The 17,461-nt window shown below is 31.2% G+C and overlaps 1 protein-coding gene across 4 annotated transcripts; it reads right to left on the bottom strand.

Annotated features, from left to right (window-relative positions):
* Positions 1-437: 437 nt before the first annotated feature.
* On the bottom strand, positions 438-17,345 carry LOC105148731 (RNA-binding protein 12). 4 transcript variants are annotated; one of them, XM_011060618.2, is made up of 4 exons: positions 17,236-17,345; positions 15,851-16,099; positions 5,713-5,881; positions 438-4,043 (listed from the first exon to the last, which is right to left on the bottom strand). In XM_011060618.2, the coding sequence occupies exons 3-4, from the start codon at positions 5,853-5,855 to the stop codon at positions 1,535-1,537; spliced, it is 2,652 nt and encodes an 883-aa protein (XP_011058920.1). In that variant the 5' UTR covers positions 5,856-5,881; positions 15,851-16,099; positions 17,236-17,345; the 3' UTR covers positions 438-1,534. The 4 variants fall into 4 exon arrangements, 2 of the variants coding, with proteins under 2 accessions (XP_011058920.1, XP_011058919.1); XM_011060617.2 differs by having other exon boundaries at positions 17,134-17,336; XR_015545069.1 differs by lacking the exons at positions 438-4,043; positions 5,713-5,881 and adding an exon at positions 15,590-15,777 and having other exon boundaries at positions 17,134-17,327.
* Between the last annotated feature and the right edge of the window lie 116 nt (positions 17,346-17,461).

Consider the following 17,461-nt stretch of genomic DNA (forward strand, 5'->3'; position numbering starts at 1 on the left):
TGTGTATACATAAGATCCCTATCTAAAGCTTATTCAAAAGTAGTCTTTTTATTCACTGTGAAAAAGTTTTTTTTAACAATTTTTTGAAACAATGAGATATAAAACTTGATATCACAAGAAATAATATGAAATTTGTCTGAATATGGCTTCTGGTATTCATTTTTAAGAAATCATTAAGCAAAGTAAGTAACACAGTAAGTAAAGTCGCTATTTTTTCGATCGGCGGCAGTAGCGAAGACGGGAAGCATTTTATATTGTATAAAAAAAACTTGTGATAAAAATATTAACACTTATGGAATATCTTATATTATATAAAAGTGAAATAAATTTTCATAAAAATTTTCATAATGATGAGCACTAATGTGCTCATTAGGTTAAGCACAACTGCAGTCGCAGAACGTTCTTAATGCTAGCATTAGAAAAAATAAAAGTGTAGCTAAATTTGAATAAAAATTTATTGAAGTCTTCAATTTTTTCATTATCGTAACATAAGTTTATGACAATACGTGATCGTGTACATCTATATACTTATTAATATTATTCATTATTTTACATTCAGTCGCAATAGATGAACGTACATATGAACGCGCAAGATATATGGTGTGTGAGCTATGTATATGTGTATATATATATATATATATATATATACACATACATACATATATATATATATATATATATATATATATATATTTAATGTATGCACTATAATACATGTGTATTATCGTAAATGTACATTACATAATTTATATAATAATGTGTCTTACATATACATATATATAAGATACATAATATATGTATGTGTATATATATATATATATATATATATAAAATATGATATACATGTAATGTACCCGTTTTTCATAAGGATTGTCTCCTTCATCGTCTTCGAACTGCATTCGGGTTCTAATATTAATTCATAACAGCAAACTAAAAACGCAATTATTCGAATCCTTAACTTTGTACTTTGTTTCATTTGTTTCCATAACTAAAACGTTATTTGGTATTGCAATGAAATATTAAAAATAAGATAATAAAATTCTTTACATTTAATAATGTACATTCGTTCGTACCTCCTGGATAATGGTACATGTCGTGTGAGCGGCGAATACGTTTTTATCCTAGACGTGTTATGATCTAATGTTACAATCGTGCTTAAAACACTGTCCTTGATGCAGTAAGTAAACAGTTAAATGCCTTTAATTGCGATAAAATTTGGGCGGTATGGCATGATATGAATGAGTAAAGAAAAGTTATACATTTTATGTACACGTAGATTGGCGCCAGTTTAATAAGGAAGTATAGTCTTTCACATGAAAAAGGCATCTCAAAGCATCTCTACTGGGCGCTTATCTTTTCGTATAAAACCAACTCTTATGATAAAATTCTCAGAAGACATCTTATTAGATATTGCATTTATTCCACACACATAGAACTTGGTGCAAATATATTCGATCCGGCCGGATATCATTATTACAGTGACAGTGTCCTTTTATATACTGTCATCAGCTTCTCCGCGATGGAACGATGGATCTCACGCTACTTTCATATATATGGTACGTTCTCGCATCTTGCAATGTTTAAGTTCCTTGAGCGCTCGCTGTGCTTCACTAGGTGACGAAAAAGCCACGCGTGCATCTCCCGTCGGCATACCCCTTTCGTTGTAACGGCGAATCACATTCTCCCGTTTCACATCAAAATCACCAAAGAATTCGATAATTTCATTAATGTCTGCCTTGAATGGAACATTCTCTAATGATAGTACGCAGCCGGGTTTACCAAAACCCTCGACGTAGTCCATGGACGGTGGATGGCGACCCATCATGTGTCGCGGCATACCCATTAGACTACCAGGCGGGCAACGAGGTCCGAAGCCGGTGTTGCCGAAACGCAACATATGGCCCATCGGGCCGGAGAAGCGCGGTGGTCTCTGGTGCTGTTCCTGTATCGGAAAGTGTTGCTGCTGTGTCTGTTGTTGCGCCTCCATCATGCCGAGAGTTTCGAGCATCTTAACTCGTGGTACCAACTCGATAGTGGGTATATTTTTGCCAAGTGGTAAACCATTCTTGGTAATCGCACGTTCCGCTTTCTCGGCCGAATCAAACTCACAAAAGCATTCACCGGCTGGTTTGCCTTGCTGATTGAGCATCATATGAATGCAAAGCGGTACTATGCCGATGTCCGAGAAGAAATCGAAAATGTCCCGGTCGATTGTCTGGAATGGCAAACCACGCATGAGAACACAATCCGTTTGATTCATGCTCGCTTGCTCGTGTTCGCGTTTCGCTTGCGCGAACTTCTCCTCGCTGATCGCAGTCGCAGTTACTTGTTTACTACCGATCTTAAGCGGCGTACTCAGAGATGACTTGGCGTCCTCGAGTCGTGCAAATTGCACGTAAGCCATATATTGAATGGTACCAGTCTCCTTACTATTGGTGATGAAGAGATCATTGATTTTCCAGTCATGGAACAGCTTGGCTATGTCCATCTCCTTGGTGAAGGACGGCAGATCGGTCAACAGGATACACATAGAATTTCTAACATCGCCATCAGTACCATCTTCCCTATTCTCGGGCGAGTAAGAATTCACTGCTTTATCGAAGATACTCTCGTCCAAATCGAGTACCTCTACCTCGGAACCTCGTACGTATCTCGTTGTGCTCAGGGCGAGTTCTTTGCCTTCGGCCTTACCAAACTTGATATACGCAATGCCTACGCGATTACCGTGGTTATCATTGATTATCTTCATGCCATCCTTCCTAATATAAATACCATGAAACGCATGACGTAGATCTGCGTACGTTGCACTCAATGGCATATTACGCACTTCCACGCAATGGCCTCCACTGCTGCCGTTCTTATTCTCGTTGGAGAATCTCGAATTGCCGGACTTTCTACCGGATGTTGGTCGATCGTTATCGAAGTTGCCAAAGTTGGAGGTGCTAGCCTGAAATGCATGTGGATTGCGACGGCCTTCGAGTTCTTGCACCTTGTTCAGGAACGGATTATTCGGCCTGGTACCACGATAATTGCCAGTAGTGCCATATTCTTGATTACTGAATTGATTCGACCGGCCGGAGAATCGCCCGGTTTGATCCATTCTACTCTGCTCGTTTTGACTCCAAGGTTCCTTGGAACGAGTTCCGAGACTACCCAAATTGGGTAGACTGGTGCCAGTGTTCAAATTCTGCGATAAGGATGTCATACCCACTGTGTGCCCGGCAAGAGTCTGCATGTGCGGTTGCATGAGATTACCAACGCCGTTAAGACCATTTATAGAGAATTGTCCAGATTGCAACATCGACTGCTGGCTCATCACGGGTGTGCCAAAGCTAGCCATGGCCGAACGCTGAGTCTCCGAGTCTTGAGATAAAGCGGCGACGCCAGCTCCCAAGATACTTGGCGCCAACAGGGCTTGCATCTGCGTTTGTGGTGGAACTTCCCATACGCCATTCTCAAGCGGTTTTTTCGATGTAACCGTCGATGCTTTGTCCTTGTGGAACTGAGCAACGCATACAACTTCGCTGTTGTCATCCTCGTTGGTATCCTTACGTCTGTCGTTCGTGGAGTTTCTCTTTGAATCGCGATCGCGTGATCTCGTGCGATCGCGCGATCTGGATCGATCGCGGCGACGACGCCGGTCTCGTCTATCGCGTTCTCGGTCCCGAGATCTGCTACGATCTCGTCGTCGTCGGTCTCTTCCGCGGTCTCGATCACGACGATCTCGGTCACGGTCACGGTCGCGCGACCGCGAGCGGTCCCGCGATCTCGATCGATCGCGTCTATCCTTCCGGTCCTTGCTGGACTCGCTGTCGTTATCTTTGTCTCTCTTGTCCGTCGGTGAACCGGGCTGTTTGCCGGAAACCACAGGCGGTACCGCCACCGGTGTGGTTTGCATGATGCATTGCAAACTCAAAGTCTGCTGTCGAGCGGCTTCAATCACCTTTTGCATCTCGGTACGTGAGCTCAGTAGCAGCTTGATCTTCATCTCCTTAATCTTACCGCCATCATGCATCATTGCCTGGCGGGCATCTTCATCGGTGCTGCAATAACAAAACATGTCCAAAATATATGAGATTTGCTTGATATCTCGATTTGTTTTATTGATTTGCATAAATCCTCTAAGCTAATTAATGCTCTAGTTTATTTTTCATTTTTTTTTTAAATTACAGACGTCTTAACCCTCCAACAATGCCAGGTCTTTTAAGGAATGTCGTTTTTTTTTATTGTGAATTTTAAAATAATGAATAGATAGCAAAATTCGATACAGTCTCCTAAAAAAAGTTGGTAATGTAATAGAGTTGAGATTTTGTGTGTATGTGTGTGTGTGTGTGTGTGTGTGTGTGGTACAAGAACGACAATGTCTAATTATTTGTGTCGTCACAAGGACGAATAAAATTCGTACTGTAACTGTAGCGACCCATGTTGTTAAAATTGCAAATAAAAAATTTGATTTTTTTTGCATGTGCAAATAAAAAATTTGATTTTTTTTCGTATTTTACATCTTTTTGACATATATTTTTAATTTCAATAAATATATAAAGACCTTTAAAATAGATTTTTCAGTATTTTATATTATTTTTGCACTGATGTAATTGCAAAATCAATATTTATAGAAATAAAGTCTTCCAGAAAAACTTGCTAAATTAAAGAAATGTAAAAAATGGTCAAATAATATTAGGAAAACTATGTATTGTCTTGTACGGCAGTAAATTTGTAGCGAGAAGTATCGTACACATTATTGTACAGGTTGTATGTCACATAATATTTTTATATGACATTTCAGCTATAAAAGTGATTTTTTTTTTCGCAAAGAAACTAGATTTTTTTAGTCATAAAAAATCTTTATTTCCAAATACTCAAATAATTCAATATTTTTTGAAGTTAATATGATTATACTATTTTTTTCTGAAATACATACCCTCAATATTGTAGAAAAAGAAATTTTTTTTCATACACTCATAAAAATTATAAACTTTTAAATTTTTAATTGATGTAAGTACCTATGTTTTTTTTCAAAATTTGTACTCACATTTACATTTGCGAAAAGTAAGTATTATAGAAGCTTATGGTGACTTTCAGCAGCATTTTCTTTAAAATAAAATAATGCAGCAAAACTTGCCGTAAATGCCGTTGTTAGCATAAAATTTGTTTTCAATGCAATGAGAAAATTTGTTGTTTACACTGCACTCTAATGTCATATATTAAATCTTACAGCTTAGGTACCTTACTTAGGTACCTAATACTTAGATATATTATCATATTAAATTACATACACGCAGTACTGGTAACGACATTTATTAGAAAACGATGGAAACTTATTTGTACACCTAATAAAATACAATCAGACTTGTATCATAGAAAAACTTAAAGGTTCCACAAGTATACAAGACTTTTTTACTAAATTTCGAACAATTAATTTTAATAAATTGCTAACATCATCGTTGCAAATTAAGTTTTAGATATAATATAAGCATAAATGATATAATGTAACGTATATGATATTCTATTCGAGAGATTTAAAAAGTAAATTTATCATTTTATGTATACATCATGAAAAGCAATTCAATAATCACATAAAGTAAACAAGGTATCAATTAGGTTTATATGCACATATACTTGTTAAGCAATGTAGGAAATAAGATGCAAATGCATTCATTATACGTTAACACATTTCTTCTTTTAGACGAGAATTCATGTAGTAGTAATTACCTGAATGCGATAAACGCATCTCCCAACTCGCCGCCGACAATATGGACTCCTCCCTCTGGGATACTTAGACCTCTGAAAAATTGGCGTATGTCCAATGCATTGGCGGACCATGCCAGATTTTGTAGCCTGATTATGACGCTCATTTTCAAAGGTTGTTCGACTCTTCTATCTGCAACCGAATCGAGAGGCAACGAAATTAAGCGGCGGAGAGAAGAAACTTCGATGAATCTATGTATGTCGCAATAGCCAAGTTGTTCGCTGTTGGCGAATAGATTGTTGAGGATGTTTGGCAAATATTTTCGGTATATGCATGCTTATATAAATAAGAAGTAAAGTGTATTTCTTTTTAAACATGTCTTTATTTATTTTCGCATGATATTGTAATCCTGCATATTTCTTCTTTGTATAGAATTTAATGTTAATAAATTTTACATCAGATTGTTATTTATATATTACATGTATTATAGTTTTTTTAAATATCATTTATTTTCATAATTTTTATTTTACATAGAAACTATTCGTTGATCAATTTACTCTTATATTACATATACTCATCACATTATAGCGATCATTATTTTTTTAATCTGATTTTCATTATTTCTTTTACCTTTCGAGTTTCACGTTTGCCTTGTTTGAACCGGGATTGATTGCTTTAGACTTTTCTTTTCTTTTGATTGTTGCTTTATTTATTTCTTCCAAGAGATGTTTTCAATAAAAAATCTAAAAATTTTAATTTCTCGTTTCTCTTTTTCTATCTTGGACAAAACTATCCTAATAAGGTTACATTCGAAAACGTTACCCGAGTGCCTCCATATATCATTTTATCCTTATTGCTTACCTAATGTAAACAAGGATAAAATGACACAAAATGGGGAACATCTATGTAATGTTTCTGAGTACAGCCTAGACAATGAATTCTCGAATGATGGTCATGAGCTACTTCAATTAAATTGTTGTCTACGATTGTCTATGTATCTCAGAATATTTTTTCTTGTATTATTTCGATAAATTAGGTTGAAATTAATTAAGAGAAACGACAAACAACCGAGTCTAATATGTACATACACTGAAAGATTGATTGAATATGGTATTTTAAATTGCTGCAGCAGTCAGTCTTTTTTTCAGTGTAATTGATATATATTTATTAATTTCGTTTCAGATTCTTTTTAAACATATATGTTTAGGTGCTTATTTAGACAATACGCATATGTCTTTCATTTCAGTTAATTTATTGGATTATTCAAAAAATTTTTGCGTTTTTTTAGTTCAAAATTGTATATACACCTTTGTTAGAAATAAATGAAATTTAAATTAAAAAAAAAAAAAACTTTAAAGCACTCGAAATCTCCATTTTTAAAAGGTTATTTATATTTTTTGAGTTTAGTAATATTTTTACATTTACAAATATACGAAAGCTGAAAAAAATGAAAAATTTTCTTCTTACTTTGTGAATCTGTTACATGTGCCTAAAAAAAATTGCAAAAATTTTCATCTATTCATCATGAAAGTTCAAATTTTTACTTACAAAATTATTTCTTAAAAATTTTTCCTAAAACTATTTATTCTTGAGTTACTACTTGCGAGTTAAATAAAAAGGAGCATTGTAATTTGTCTTGCTCATAACTATTAAAAATCATCATACTGCAATTAAAAGATTCTTAAAGCTGAAACTTTTGCTCTATCGAAAAATGGTAATTGTCAATTTTATTAAAAAATAGAATTTATATAAATTTGAGCTAAAAATGACATCACTTTCCTTGTAACCATTGCGCAATGCTTATAATCTTAGAGAAGGACAGTAATGTCACATCTTTAGCTCAAATTTATATATATTCTATATTTAAAAAATTAGCAACTACCACCATTCGATACAGCAAAGTTTTAAACATCTATTTAATTATGGTACGACGATTTTTAACAAAGTTATGAGCAATCATGTCACAATATTCCTTTTTACTTAATTCGTGAACATAAATCTCAAGAACAAAAAGTCATAGGAACATTTCTAAAAAAATGATTTTGTAAGGAAACCTTCAAGCTTTCACGGTAGATAATCGAAAATTTCGCAACAAATATATCCTACGTATAATTTTGAGCTGAAGAATAACTTTCTGAACAACCCAATATTATTCCTTATATAAGAATATTTGTTAGTTAATTATTGCATTAAAGAAATTGATAAAATATATTTGTCCTTTATATTACTTTTATCTAGAATCAATATTTTAATTTTCCTAATAAATCGATTATATTTTCCAATATTTGTGACATCTTTTTAATGGATCATGATGAAAACATAATTTTGTCTAATTTTCGCGACCAGGTTCATAAATATACATTCACAATAGTTAACGAGATATTAATTTTTAAAAATTACCGAATAAATGAATAAATCGATGTATACGACAATTTTAAGATATCTTTATAAAATATTTTGAAGATGTTTCTTAAAGAATTCTTAAAAGTATCTTAAAATTGTCTTATACGTCGATTTTAGACGTTTTGCTCCTTGAGTAATTAAAAAAGAATATTGCGAAAATTGCAAAATGGTAGAAGACTTTTCGACAGTTTTTTAATTAGAAATAGTACTATATGATTAGTAGGCATTATTTCAGATACACCCTGTATATCTCTCATGTTGGTGCACAACATATCGCTGTTACAACAATATTTCAAAGTAGTAAGTAAACTTTCTTTCTGTGCTGAAGCGATTAAAGCGAATGTAATTGTATGAATGACAGAGGGTGATGAAGAGTTTTCTCAATCGTAATGTATATATATATATATATATATATATATATATATATATACATATCGATGATTTCTGTTATACAAAATAATCGTTGCGTTTTTTTGTATAAAAACAAACATAAGCTATAGAATATTATTTTATAGCTATAGAATATTTTATTACAAATATTTTATCACAATCTTTTTATTTGTTATTTATCGATGTTTTGTTAAATCGGAGATCACGCAAGAATACAGGTATGCCAAATCGAGTCATTGGATTTATTACAAAGAAAAAGTGTTTTGATAGCGTTTCCATGAAAAATATGCGCTTTAAATATTTTTTTCACACGTTAAATTTATTTTCATTTATTATAAATATTTAAATTACTTATTATAATTGAAAAGATATCGATTTTAGAATCTCAATAAAGTCTTTTAAATATTTATTTTTTATTACTTGTAATTATTTCGCACCGGGATTGCATGGGATAATCGTTCCATTTGACTGTGTACTCTTTCAAAAAAATAAAGCGCGCCAGAGGTTCGATGGTACAGATGATATTTAAATTTCGTTTTAAAGTACAATTGTACAATTGCATGTTTAAGTATAATTCATTTGAGTATCATTCCTTTTCGCAATCTAAAACATTGCAATATAAAACATCTTTATCGACTACAAAGTTTTAAAAATGCTCTAAAAAGTGGAGTTTCAACTACATTTTTTTCATAAACTCGACGTGATAGAATATTCTTATTTGTGGATTCAACGCAAAAAAAATTACAAAGTAATGTTTGTTTTTCAAATTACAAAATTAGACACAGACCTATGTGATTAATTAACAATTCATTATAAGCAAAAGAGAAATCAATTTTAATCTCACTATATAAAAAAATAAAATAAAAATACAATGACAAAATTAGAGTACAAAAAATATTTTATCTTCAACTTCGGATGCTCGTACACTTGAAAAGAAACGTCTAAAAAATTCACAGCATGTGTACCTGACAGCTTTATTATTACAGCGAATTCCAACGGCTTCAAGTTTGGCAGAGAAGAATTCCAAGACATACAAACCACCCACATATTACGGCTGTACATCAACAATCGAATCATTGAGTTTAGTTTCTTTTCTTTATCAATTATAAATTCTTTAGACATTCCCAAAATAAAGCTTCAAAAATATCTTATATGAAATGGATTGTAAACCGAGCATGAAAATCTACATACATATATATATAAAATATATATATATAGAGTAAATATAAAGTCAATCGTCGAAAAAAATTATTTTATAGAAATATTTTATACAATAAGTATAATTTTTATTCATTACTGATTTCTTTTAAGTAAAAAGTTATCTGGATAAATTAAAAAAAAGCAAGAAAATTATTTTTATTCATAAATGTAGATATTAGTGAAAATTTGAATTCAAGTCTTTGAAATGATAGATTAGGAAAGTATATACAAACGAATAAAATATATCAATCATTTTGTATCTGTAAAAAGTTGGTGTGTTGGAAGTAGAATTCAACCGAAACCACATTTTGACCTTCGGCCGAAATCGAAAACGAATATTCGATTGAAACCGTTCAATTCGACCGAAACCGAAAGTTAGACAAGTCTTACAGACTAAAAAAAAAAAGAAAAACAGAAAGAAGTTAATGGAATCATATTTTTTTCGATCGAAATCGACATTTTTGGATTAATTTTACAGGGACCATATGATTTTCAGAAATCATGACATGTATTTTTTAAAAAATAAGATTTTATTAAAATATTTAACTATAATAATAAAATAATATTGCATCCTTAACTTTTAACGAAATCAAATCACATTTATTAGAATCATATCAGAGTTTGTACTCAAATTGTTTTAAGCTTAAATGAGTTAATAATTAAAAAAAAAGTTGAATAGTTGTTTTTTGAACGCTCATTGGCGCGTTGCAACTTGTACAGTTTTAGTTTGCCGAAATTTTCTCTTACTTTGGAAATTTTCTCTAGTTGGAAGTCTCAGTTCTGAATTAAATGCAAGGAAGTATAAATCTGTATGTATCATAAATATTAGGTGTTGGAATTAATTAGTAGCGTTTTACAAGTGATGGGAAGTACTTTCATTAATGTATTTTTTAATGCTCATGTGAAATAAATAACATTCTTTCATTAAAAACGCTACGAATTAATTCCAACACCTAATATATCAATTAATTATTTAAGATTATGATAAATTAACATAAACGTAGAAAAACTAATAAGAATTAATAAAATAAAATAAAATAAACGTAGATATCAATTATTCAATAAATCGTAATTCGTAAATGCTTCATTGTGAAGGAAAAAAATAATTTTTATTGATAGACATTTATCAATAGTTAACTACTCAATATTTAAATATTTAAACTGATGGATTACACGAGAAGGAGATATTTCTTGTTTACGGAAAGGGAGAGAGAGAGAGAGAGCAATTGGGAATGGGGGAGTAACTTTCATCGAGCGTTCTCCAGTTTTACTCTGTGCATATTATTCAAAAATCGAAACGTTTCAAGTAACTATAATTATGGCAGTCGCCGTAACCGGTAATTTTCGCGCCATGGAGACAGCAATCGGCTGATGTTGGCTCCCTGATGACCATATTTGCAATATCCATATATTACTCGTTCCACCGTTGCAAGGCTTATCAGCCACGACTCGATCATTAAAAAACAATGTTCAAAGAGGAACAATTTGACACAAAGTAACTGGAACTATGACAAAATGATATAACATTTTCACTCACGTTAGAATAAATTTAAGGTAAACAACTAAATCTGTATCACAAAATTCGAAATGTTATAACTCATTCCACAGTTTCTATCGCTGATCCATGCAGGCATACATAGAAGTTTTTTTCCGAAATAAATTCGGAATCGCAGAGAAAGAAATTGTCGATAATCTCTTGGATTAAATGACCGGCAAATCACTTCCTGTTGTTTTAAGGCACGCAAAGTGTCAAACACGTGTCTGTTTCTGTCGAGCATGACGACGCCACTCGTTCCATCTCTTCAGCTTCCATCTGCCATGAACTGCTGAATCCTTTCGTCGAGACCGAGAGAAAGAGATCAACGATTGTGTTGTACTTGTTCGAAGTGTTTTCATAAATCCTTCACGGATTAATGTCAAACGCATTAATGTAACGCTTTTTTCGTAATTGTCCTATTATTGATAACGGCATCATTCTCAGGATGAAGAGAAAATTATTAGCACACTTCGCATAATATACTCCAAAAATCATTCGATTTCAATCGGAGTTGTTAGGAGTATTTCGAAGTAATTAAAACGTGCTTATGACGAAAATGAAAAACCAACTCATGTAGCGTCATCGAGTACATTAATAAGATTAATTACTTGGAATCGTCGACACAGCGAAGATGAATGTATCATATGATTTAATCATATAATATCTCGTCATACTACTTAATAACATATTTTTTAAGTTTTAATTAAATAAGATGAGACAAGAAAATAGCAAGAAGCATGGCAAAACTAGAATATACATATGTATACAAAATTACAGCAATATCTCAGATAGCCAAGTTTGCAGAGACTTGGAGTTTTTTTTTAACGAAGTATATGCTATAAATTTGTATGGCAGAAAGGCAATAAATTTTACAGAATCTTTAATATTTGACGATGTTGATAAACTGTTGTCAACATTATCAGATATTACAGAAAGAGGACAAGGCCTGCTTTGTCAGCAAATTGACGGCAGAAACTGAACAAAATTTTCAGCTCCTGTCCAATTTTTGCTGTTAGTCTGATCCTGCTCGCGCGCTCAGATCCTGCCCGGTTTTTGCCACCAAGCAGATTCATCGATAGATCATGAGTTTGTAATGCGGATACTATGTAGATAGCTATGTAGATGTGCAACGAATCTGATTGTATTTGCTACCAATACACCAGTAAACTGTTAGCATTTTATTTATTTACATCCGAGATGTAGATAAATATTCAATTCATATTAATGTTGTATTAAAATTCTTATCCATGTGCTAAAACGTATCTAATATGTCTTGATATTTAATGTCTTTTAGGTAAATTTTAATCAAACGAGACACTAGAAATAGTAGCATGTTCACAATCAGAATTCGAATATGTTCATTCGAAATTCATGCAACACATAAAAGTGATATCGATACGATGAATAATTGTTCTTAACATTTTTTTCCCTCTTAATATTGAAAAGTATTTATTATAATTATGATATCTAATAGTATAATTCAGTGAAATAATATTTAGGCTGCATTCAGGAAGTGCGCTATCAGTGCTATTCTGTCATTTTATCTTTATTGCTCATTAGACGTAAAATAGAAATAGAATGGTGCAATAGCGTTGATAGCGTTTTTCGAAGTAGCAGTTCTATTTTTATATATATATTATATATATATATATATATGTATGTGTGTGTGTGTGTGTGTATGTACACATACACACATGGTAAATAAATTCATATCGATATTAGAATCGAACAAAATTTGATTATCACAAGCTTCATTATATTTATTACCATTTGTGAATATGGTACAACTACAGTGAATTTATTGTTGCACAGAACTAAAAAGATCTTTATATTTTTTATTTTGTATTTGGTACCTGTCAAGTAAAAAATATATTTGCAATAATTTGCAAGTTTAAAATTATATTGATCAATGTTATTCGAAATATTGCAGAATTTTCTGTTTTTAAATACAACGAATTTCTCACGGCATACACCACAACGCAGGATGTTGACAGCTAATATTTTATATTTTAATCACATAACAATTAAATAAATTTCTGTTTTTATATGTAAAATCAGTGAACATTTCGTGATGTGCCAGATTTAACGAATCACGAAATTTAGAGCAGTGGAGACGTAAGAATGTAAGGACGAGGATGGAAAGTTGTGTATAGATGCGAGTTGTTACGACTTCCAGCTCGGACACCATGAAAACTTATACGAAAACGTAAGTCAAACTTGGAATTATATATAGCCAACTAGATGTAACAATTGTAGTCGCCAGCTTTTTGTTCAAACAATCCGAATCTGCAGCTGTATCGATACAATGATTTGGAACGACCATGACATAGTATATTCGTATCTCTGTATCTTTCATCAGCGATCGCTCCTGAGTAATTAATATAGAGATGCCTTTAGATTTTCTTTCGTCGAACATATCACAAACTATTGTTTTTCATTTATGCAGCTAGAGATTTCATTTATTATTTTTATATAAGAAAAAATATTGTAAGATTTCATTGGTACAGTTGTAAAATAAAAAAGAAAAAGAAAAGGAAAAGGAAATAAATCTCAGTTCGGAAGATACTTGATTATATATGCGCATATGAATCGAGAAAATCGATATATATCGTACACCTGAAATGCATCATGCATAATTCGATTCCAAAGTGCTCGCAACGATGGAAGCAAGTCGATAAATCATGGCTGCACCAACACACTTCAGTCATCCGTTGTTTTCTTCCTGCGTATTATGTATGTATCGGCAATTGATTACATTAAGATATATTAAAATAAAGGTGTATTTGCGATAATTGTTAGACATCAAATGCTGTCCAAGTGGAAGATCTTGATTCGATGGAACAGAGAAAACTGTTCTTATTATAAGTCAACATTTATTTTTCCGTATATATTACCTTTTGGAGATAATAGTAATGTTAACAGAAATTATCCGGTAATTTTTCAATTTATTTTTTATAATAATAATTTTATTGAGTGAACGCGTATTATGGTAAAGTATCATAGAAGTAAACGTGTAGAAAAATTGTACAAAATTGTTCTATCACTTATTTTCATATATGCGTGTCAAGATATTAATACAATTTATGATGGAATTATAACACATATATATATATATATATATATATATATAAATTTCTTATTCGGATTATTTGAGAATAAATATTAATTATCTTCTAACTCTTCGAAATTTATATTATAGTATTTCTCACATTTAATTTGCAGATTTGTATAGTTGTTAGATAACTTTAAACGTCTTGTCTTTATCAATGCAATACGAAAAGATCGTTATGGAAAATGGTTTAATGATTATTATAACACTCTAACGCATCGTAGTGTAGTAATATACACCGTAGTGTAATTAAATGTAAACAAAAACGAATAATCGTCATCTCTCATAGATGATATAATAAAAACTGCATGTCGCATAGGAAAGATTAAGAAGAATTAAGTGCAGTGAATATTTCGCCTGATAATTATAACATTTAATTTTATAATTTAATTTTTGCTTTCGATTTAAGTTTCAAGATTTAGATGTTTTTAGATTGAAAAAATTTTAATAATAGGCTTTTAATAAAACCATAATCTTTTTCTTATTAGAAAGTTGATAAAATATATATATATATATACTTTTTATATCAATTTAATATTAATTTAAAATTTCGTCGAATTTACACGTTCAGTATTATAATTCGAAAATATCAAAATTCCTGCTATTTTTGATGTTATAATATAATAATATTATAAATTTTTTTTGTTTTTCTCTTTCAAAAAAGCAGACAGTCAATTATTACCACAATAGCAGATCGAATCAAAACTTACCTTTTTTTTTATTAATTAAAGAAACTAATAATTTTCTTAAATACACGCATACACTTTTTTACTCAGTCTTTTATTATATCTTAGAATATAAAATAATTTTAAATGATATATATATATATATATATATATATATATATATATATATAAATTGTTATATATTAGAGACACAATAAAAGACTGAATAGCCAAGTTTTATAGTTATTCATTAAATTTAACAAAGAAAAATGTAATGGATTAATAATAAAATATTATTAAAAAAAAAATTAATTTATTCTTTTAAGGCTAATCTCAATCTAAAATAAAAGACGAAATTTTCTTAATTTTTTTTTGAAGAAATAAATTATGGTTGTACAATTTCGTCGTTACTTTTTATGAGATTATGATTTTATTCTTAGCGCCAAATTTTATATTAGATTGTCTAACTTATAATTCAGTTTATATTTAATAATATCAGACTTAAAGACGAAATTGATATGATTTATATTTTATGGAGGACATATATATATATACAAATATATTGTATAAATGTAAATGTAGATTCATGTCATCCATTTTGTTTATTAAACTTCAGTTTTTTAAACTTCTTTATTATTTTTGAAAAATTTGTGATCATAAATTACTTACCCGTATATAAGATTCTCGGTATAAGTAAAGTAAAATCATACTATGTAGAATATATATAGAGATATACATATGTAAATAGACGTTCACAGACAGCTCGTGGAGATAAATAATTAACCTGCCTATGTAGTAGAATCACAATACTTTCCTCCAAAATTATGAACTAAATTTATTATGTAATTTAACATTACCTTTCAGACTTTAGAAACTTCTTTCTTCTTTACACTGTCTCTCCTTCTTTCTTTTTCTCTTTCTCAGCTAAAACGTACGACGAAAGATTTGATTGATAACAAAGATGATCGAACAGCAACCACTCATCAGGGAATAATCAAATGTAGAAGCAGAAAAGTAGTTAACTGCACCATATTAATGTGCAAAATCCACCAAGGAGGCCAAATCTATCCTTGACACCTAATACACTCACTGGATCGTCTAAATCCCTGCAACATACATCAAGATCCCCCTCACTGTACCTAACAATTTTACAATACAATTATAAATTGAATTTATATTCGTTTCAACTAATACTTGTATTATATTAAACAAATATTTTATTTTAATCTTTAAGATGTATTATGATTATAGTTACCTAAAGATAATTCTAAAATGCAAACGTTATGTAATAATGAATTTTTTATATATGAGAACAGCATTTAAAAAGTAACAAGTTGGTGTAACAGAATCTAGATGAATATGTATATATACTTGAAAAAGATAGAAATAACTTTTTTAGTATGAATATTTGTTTTTTGTACCATATATTTTTTTTTTACTAAAGATTTATAAACCTCAGCACTTTTAATTAAAATTGAATCATTGTATTATTGTATTTTACATTATTAATATTAAGAATCGAATAGATAATCAACATTATCAATTCAATTAAATTTTTCCATTTTCTTCTGATTTCATAATTTTTCAAATTTCTTTTTCAACAAGGTTTGTGAAATCTTTATCTACGAAATCGATTAGAATTCTCTCGAGTTTTCACATGACTTCTAAACGTATCCTCCATTTTTTTTTCGCCCACTTCATAATCGAAGTTAGAATAGCTAATAAGTATAGTTCGAAGAATTATTCTATAATCTAGCGCGTACTACCTCACTATTTTTTGCTTAGGTGACAAACGAATGTTATTAATGTTAACAATAAGCAAATGAAGCGTCTAAAATTTTCCGGCCTCAAGTATCTCGTGATATCATCGATACCATCTTGCTGACACGCCATATAAGCATCTGCAGAAGAGCAAACCGTACAAATAATAATGCAGAATAAGCTGTAGATTATTCATCCGTTGAGCACATGATGCGACAAAAAATCTCTTGAGGAAGAAAACAAATTTCGAGATACGCATGATAAATAGGATGATACGTTATCCAATTTATCATTGCGACGCGGCATTGGGAAATGGGGGAGGGCGAAATATACATACAAAATAAGATCGGCATGTGATACGCCAGAATATTCGACTCACCGAATTGCTATACAGAAGTGAAGTATATCATGAAGAAGAACGCTGATTACAAACTACGAACAATTTGTGAACGCGACGGACGCAAATGAGCTTGATCCTCACCTGGACGAATTCGTGAGCGTGGAAAAGCGTCGAGAAGCGTCGAAATGGCTGCCGTTGCCTTGTAATCAGTTAAGTGAACCCCGTAGATCATAGACTATGGAATCACTTAAGAGTCGACAAGAGTGACATCTGACAAGCCAATTCATTTACACCTCATTTATGGTGCAGCTACATATCTGCACTCTACCATATACAATATAATTGTCTCGTAAAAGAAATATTTTTA

Source organism: Acromyrmex echinatior, chromosome 5 (genome assembly GCF_024713525.1).
Source record: "Acromyrmex echinatior isolate Ae372 chromosome 5, ASM2471352v2, whole genome shotgun sequence".
In the NCBI taxonomy this organism is placed as follows: domain Eukaryota; kingdom Metazoa; phylum Arthropoda; class Insecta; order Hymenoptera; family Formicidae; genus Acromyrmex; species Acromyrmex echinatior.

What these genes read in the sequence shown, in the direction of transcription:
- LOC105148731 (XM_011060618.2), bottom strand. Translation starts at nt 5,855, where the DNA reads ATGAGCGTCATAATCAGGCTACAAAATCTGGCATGGTCCGCCAATGCA. An exon ending in GATGCGTTTATCGCATTCAG is followed by an intron (nt 4,044 to 5,712) that starts GTAATTACTACT and finishes TTGTTATTGCAG; the next exon opens with CACCGATGAAGATGCCCGCC.